General features: G+C 34.6%; 1 protein-coding gene across 1 annotated transcript; it reads left to right on the top strand.

Annotated features, from left to right (window-relative positions):
- The first annotated feature begins 599 nt into the window (after window positions 1–599).
- Window positions 600–4,760, top strand: LOC114286046 (cytochrome P450 CYP736A12-like). The gene is made up of 2 exons (XM_082909152.1): window positions 600–1,336; window positions 3,725–4,760. Exons 1-2 carry the CDS (start codon window positions 650–652, stop codon window positions 4,400–4,402), a joined length of 1,365 nt encoding a protein of 454 aa, XP_082765278.1. The 5' UTR covers window positions 600–649; the 3' UTR covers window positions 4,403–4,760.
- Window positions 4,761–7,300: the final 2,540 nt, after the last annotated feature.

A 7,300-nucleotide genomic window follows, 5' to 3' on the forward strand; every position in this document is an offset into this window, starting at 1 on the left:
CTTATTTGTGTAGAGAGTTATAACTCTTCTTTTGTTGTAACCAAGTGTTGACTTAGAAAGTTGTAAGCCTACAGGGCATTTACTTTTGTTGTCAACATGTATTAGTTTTTGTAAAAATACTCTGTTGAATGGAAATATGCTTTATTCTCTTATCTATGGATATCATGAATGTTAAGTTTATATGCATTATTTTGAGGGCGTTACAAAACTACAAACGCAAATTTTTACCAATGTTGCCAATGACCACTCATAATCTTTTCCTTGTGCATAAAAAAGTAGGCTTGATGGGACTTGATACGTGTTCCATTCACATTTTTTGAATTTTTTTTGAAAAAGATTACTAGATAATTCTTAAGTTTCGTTTGGGATATGAATTGAATTTTTAATTTTTGGTTATTTTAGGTTTGAGTTAAAAAATTTATTTGGGATATATTTTTTTTTTATTTTTTTAACTTTTGTGAGAGAAAAAATAAAATAATTATGATTTAGATGTGTCATTTTAAAAAAGATCAATATTTTGAGATAACAAAAAATAAAATAAGAGACTAATATTTTCAAGATGAAAAAAAGTATAAATTTGGGAGGTTGGCTAGGCATTATGCTTTTATCATAGTTATCACATTCCAACCTCAACTACCTACCCAACAACATGAGCGCTTACACACTTGCCATTCTCTCCCTTCTCTTTGGAGCCATTTGGTGGTCATTCCTCCACCACCTCCGTCGTCGAAAAAATAGTCAGAAAATTTTACCACCCGGTCCATGGGCTCTACCAATCATCGGGAACCTCCACATGATAGGCACGCTCCCCTACCGTGCCCTCGAAGCCCTATCCAAAAAATACGACCCAATCATGTTAGTCCAGCTCGGCAACATCCCAACCAACGTAGTCTCATCCCCACGCGCTGCCGAGCTCTTCTTAAAGACCCACGTCACGGTCTTCGCTAGTCCCCCGAATATCCAAACGGCCAAGTACCTGTCCTATGGGAACAAAGGCATGGCTTTTACAACATATGGGTCGTATTGGCGTAATGTTAGGAAATTGTGTACTTTAAAATTATTGAGTGTGGGGAAAATTGATGGGTATGGAGTGATGACAAGGGAGGAGATGGAAGCGTTAGTGCGGCGGTTGAAGGTGGCGGCTGTAGCGCGTGAGGTAGTAGATTTGAGTGAGAAGGTGGAAGGGGTGATGGAGGACATGACTTGTAAGATGGTGTTTGGGAGGAGTAGTGATGAGAGGTTTGATTTGAAGGCTGTTGTTCAAAAGTCTCTGGTATTACTGGAAGCTTTCAATATTGTAGACTTTGTCCCAATCTTGGCTCCATTTGACCCCCAGGTATGTTCACTTTTCTATGCTATGATAAGTCTAAGATGGTGTTGGCTTGTCAAAAGTTAGGATTAAGGTGGTTTGAGAATAAGTTATTTTAGTAATTTTTTGATTTTTTTATGAAAAAATGTGTAGAAAAATAGAGAAAGTGATGTGATAATTTATACTAATTTTTTAGCTTTTTAGTTAAAATAGTTACTCCCTAAATGAGGCCTAAAATTATAAGAACGAAAATTATAGTGCTCGTTTGGCATGAAAAAGCTTAAGGATTTTTGGCTAAAATAGTTACAAAAAGATAAAATATACTAAAAAGTCAATAAGATAAAATGTCACATCAAAACTATAATCATTTTATTTTTTTCTTTTACAAAAGTTAGAAAAGTCAAAAAGTCTATCCCAAACGAGGCTTTTTAGTCCTAGGCTAAAATAGTCAAAAAGCTAAGGCCTGTTTCAAAAAGTGGGTTAAAAGTCACTTCTCAGCTTTTAACCTACTTCCCTCTCTCATAAAAAAATCTAAAAAAGTTAAAAAGCAGCTTTTAACCATCTTCCCAAAACACCTGTAAAAACCAACCCACATCCCAAATGAACCCATAGTATTGTGGTATTAGGTTGAAAATTTAAGATAAATTATATTTATTTGTGTGTTAACGTGAATATTTTTTTTTTTTTTTGGGTTAAAATATGAGGTGAAAAAAATTAGTACATTTTGAATAATTTTTTAAATTTTTTACAAAAAAAAAAAATTGTATAAAAAGTAAAAAAAAGAAAAAAAGAAAAATTTTGACTTTTTTAAATAGCTCTTTGATTTTTTAGACTTTTTGATTTTGTTAGTAATTACTTTGCTAATGTAGGAGGTTCCCAAACCAACCCTTAAGTGCCTGTTTGGCAGCTTTATCTTTTTAGTGATTTTTTCGAAAAATTTTTGAAAATAATTTATTTTGTTTCATTATATTTTTGGATGTGGATTGAATTTTTTAGTTTTTTGACAATTTTAATTTGGAATTAAAATAATTTTGTTTGGGATAGATTTTTTTTAATTTTTTTGATTTTTATGAAACAAAAAATATAATGATTATAATTTGGATGTAGTAGCTTTTAATATAAGATTAAAAAATTTATTTTGTCTTTTTGTATCTAAAATAACCCCAATCTATGTCAAACCCACCTGCGAAATGAGCGGTTAGTTACTTCTAGAGTGTTTATATTTCTTTATCAATTATTATTTAATAGATTCTTTCATCTTTCACAATAATTTTACATTTTTCATCAATCATAATATTATAGAGCACTATGTGACCATACTCCTGTAGTATCCACAAGTGTCCTGCAGCACAAGTAAAAAATAAAAATATTTAAAAGTACAATACATTTGTTAGATTTTTTTTTAGTGAATTTAAAATAATAAAAAAAAAACTTTTTTGGGTTCTATTTGACTAGACGGATTGAGGAATTTTGTTTTTTTTTTTTTGTTTTTTTTAAAACATTTTAGATATGTTTAAATAAGATATATCAAAAAAGTAAAATGTTTTGATATAATTTATAAAAAAAAAAAAAGATTTTTAAAGACACATTTTGTTTAAAGAAAAATATGACCTTTTTATTTGTATGATAAACAAAGGCTCCCTAAATTCCAACTCCACTTTTAAAAAGATGAATGTCATATATAACGGAAATATTTCGTCAAACTTCTCACCTCTTATGCAATCTTTCCAAATGTCATAATCTCGTAAATTTGTTTTAAAGTGTTTTTAAAATTTTTAATTTTATCATATAATCAGCACGGATAAGGGAAAAAACAAAAAAAAAACAAAAAAAACAACATAATTTTAATAAACTTCTATCAAATGTGATGTATAATGATTTTTCCCTTCTTTTATTTTCAATTTTTTTATTTTTTTATTTTTTTCGCTTGACCCAAAAGAAATGAATACATAAAAGGTAAAGTACATCGACTCTATTCAAATTTGAAAAAAAATAATAATAAATTTTACAATTTTGATATAATTAGTGACCTCTGTTTTATTAAGTTTAAATGGACCAAACCTAATGCAGATATTGCGAAAACACAAAAACAAATAATGTAAAATATACATTTTCATGTCAAAAAATTGACATCTTTTTTTTTTTTTTTTTTATCAATATACCTAACAAATTATTGTCAAAAATAAGACTAAGTACTATATAAATTAAAATTACAAGAGACTCAATGTAATTAATTATATTAAGATTGTGAGATTTATTGTATGCTTTTTCCAAATATTAAGAGAGGTCCGTTTAATTAACCCATAAATAAATAAACAAAAGTAAACTCTAAAAACACACACACACACACACACAGATGTTAACATTGAATAATATGTCAACCATATGGCTTCTAATTATTGCATTTGAATTCAGGGTTTGACTCGAAGCATCAAAGAAACCAACAAAGCCATTGACACAATCTTGGAGATCATCATCACCGAGCACGAACAAGACCCTTCTAGATTTCACCAAACCCATGACAAAAAAGACTTCATTGATGTAATGTTGTCATTAATGAACAACAAATCCTCAAAAACAACCCACGACGAGCTGTCCTACTCCATCGATCGCAACAGCATCAAAGCGATCGCAGTTGACATGATTATTGGAGCGATCGACACCTTGAACGCTGCAATCGAGTGGGTCATGTCAGAGATCCTGACCCACCCAAGGGTGGCTCAAAAGCTCCAACAAGAACTCATAAGTGTCGTTGGAGGAGAGAGAATGGTAGCAGAAACAGATTTAGTAAAGTTGGAGTACTTAGAAATGGTTATTAAAGAGACTTTGAGGATTCACCCAGTCGCTCCATTATTGATCCCACATGAATCAATGGAGGATATTGTCATCGATGGCTATTTCATACCTAAAAATTCACGGATTTTGGTGAATTCTTGGGCTATGGGCCGAGACCCAAGTATCTGGTTTGACAATGTTAGGGAGTTTTTACCCGAGAGGTTCATTAATGGACACGTGGACATCCGGGGAAGGGATTTTCAACTTATACCGTTCGGGTCAGGTCGGAGGGGTGCCCCGGGATGCATTTGGGGCTAACTAACATTCGGTTGGTAGTGGCTTAGTTGATGCATTGCTTTGATTGGGAATTGCCTAATGAGATGAAACCAAATGAATTGGATATGAGTGAGAAATTTGGCTTGTCATTGCCAAGAGCCAAACACTTGCTTGCAATTCCAACTTATCGCTTATAGAAATGTGCTCTCATGTGAACTTTAAATTTGTGCGCAAGTATTTATTTATTACTTTGATATGCAATTTTAATGGTTGTTGCGTTTTATTTCTTTTATATTTGTTTAGAGCATATGTAAGGGCCACGCTTCTCTTTACTTTAGAGAGAAGCAACTGTACAGTTGAGTTTACTTTATGAAATTTATCAAGTGTGTTATTTCGATAATTCAAATTGTTCATTTATCTTTATTCTCTTTTTTTTTTTCTCTATAATTAGATATTTGTCATTACTTATATTCACATCTTCTTAAGTAGGAGGTGGCACCTCCTTAAGTAAGATGTGTGCATATTTGGTTGTACTAATTACACCACTAATCTAAATAATATAGATTAACACTAATTAAATTAGATAACAAAAAATAAAAATAAATCTATCATATAATTTTTATCATAACAAAAAAAATGTGAAGCTGTAGATTTTAAATCTTTCCCATTATTTCAGTATCCAAACTACACAGAGAAAATCCATAGATTTCTATTGCTTAGATATTTGAAATCTATTGACTACAAATCCATTCTCAAACAAATCTAAATTAAAGTGGTGAAGGATGATTTTAGTGAAGAGGTATAAATGTTTTCTTTTAAAATAAATAAATTTAAAGAGAATTACTATTTGCAGACTGGAATCAAAACTAAATAAATATGAATTAACATTATATTTAAAATTTGCTTCAAGGGCAAATTACATAGGCTAAAAAATGTATTTTTCCCCCACTTCGTCAAGGCAAGTTCAACTTCACAGAAACTACGCAATTCAAGTGAGATGTAAACCTGTTGCATTGCGTACAAACATAAACCCAGTGGTTCGGGTCTATTCCTTTCTTACAGGCATCGCGTATGACCTCTTTTGAGCCATCTTGGACTTGAAGAAGACGAGTAAGGGTGAGAGTGTGTCTACGAGGTCAGTATTTTAGGCTAAGAGGGAGCAAAGCACAATTAACATCCATAATTAATGAGCAATCAAAACACCTATAGAAGCCACCTTTGCATAATTAACATGCATAATTAACATCCATTGTCAATGTTTGAGTAGAAATGGCAACTATACATCTTTGGAAAAGAATATTCGAGTGAGGATGGGTCAAGGAAAGGTAGACAATCGAAAGGTTCAAGTTCCTCTTTGTGGGGTTTCTCGGCACAAGATTTGTGGAGGATTAGATCACATTGGGTACATTTGTAGTAAGTTTGTCATGGATGACCTGAGATGAGTTTCTGACACTTTCTACAAGTAATATTGTTGCCATTGTCATCCTCATCCTTGATCTCTTCACTTAAACGATGCAAGTGTATAGATTGCTTGTCTTTCTGCTACTCGCATTTTTTATTCATGACTGAAAATTTAGATTCTTCCTCTCCTTCAAGGGTTCTAAAACAGCTATTTATCCACTGATTGAAGTCAACGCGGTGGCTTTATTGGCAAATAGAAAGACGAGACACGGCATGACTGACACGATTATTAATGTGGGCAGTAGTTTCCACTGTGAGTGAGCATGCGGATGTCACCAATGTCATAATCTGAGGACTCATTGAACTTTTCCAAAAACATCTTGAGATCATCCCATGTTGAAGGCATGTACCAACTGGTGGCACCATAAATAACCCCTTGTTGTCTTTCAATCATCAAAAGCAATGCTCGCAGCTTCATGGGGCCGTTTAGCTGGAGTGCGTTGATTTTGAGGGTCGGGATTCGACTGAATTGTATGCATCGCGGATGACATTGGTAGGCTGTATATCATGTGGATCACGCCGAGTGGAGGTGAATCCTGTCGTAAGGCTATTGCTTTGGTTGAGTTGCCTTTGCGGACATACTGTTGCAGCTGACCATCTTGTACCAATTCCTCCAGGTGATCTTTCAATGTGTAACAACTCTCAGTATCATGGCTGTGATCCTTGTGATACTCGCACCGCCTATCCCGTCTTCTTATTTTGGATGGTCCCACCATTTTGGACGGCCATTTGAAGAACGGAAGTGTTGGACTTCGGACATAACTGCGTTGATCGGCTCTGACAACTCCGTGTATTTCTTGTTTGAGTGCCTTGTGCGCCAGCCATCGACTTGTAGTTGTTCATTTGCTCGGTGGGCGCACTGGTCGCTTGATCGGCGAGAATCCCGTCTCTTGTCTTGTTTAACCCGATGCCATGGTTCAGGGCTCTGAGGTGGTACGGAATTTAACGGCTGAGCAATTTCAGAAGGAGCCGTCTTGTTGGCCGTGTTTCCGGCTTTAACCCACAAGGCGTCATCTTTCACTTTGCAATATTCCTCAACCTTCTTCATCAACGACTAGACCGTTTTGGGGGGTCTTCTAGTCAAGGATCTGCGGAGAGCACTGTTAGGATGCAAACCCATTTTAAAGGCGGTGACGGCCATGGAGTCGTTGCAAGCGTCATCAACAAGATTGAAGAACTCCCAATAGCGCGCCGAATATGCTCTTAATGTTTCTCCTGGCTGAATCTACATTGCCCAGGGAGAGTCGGCTTGTTTCAGCTGAACCTCGTTTGTGATGAATCTTGCCCTGAAGTATTTTTGTAATTGATGGAAACTCTTAATCGACGCTGGCTCCAACTTATAATACCACCTGACTGCCAACGGTCCCAAACTGCTTGGAAATATTCTGCACATGAGAGCTTCATCGTCTACATGCAACATCATGGCTTGCTTATAGTGACGGATATGATCCGTGGGATCCGATTTCCCGTCGTACAAGG

Source organism: Camellia sinensis, chromosome 15 (genome assembly GCF_055761805.1).
Source record: "Camellia sinensis isolate YWXY chromosome 15, ASM5576180v1, whole genome shotgun sequence".
NCBI classification, from domain to species: domain Eukaryota; kingdom Viridiplantae; phylum Streptophyta; class Magnoliopsida; order Ericales; family Theaceae; genus Camellia; species Camellia sinensis.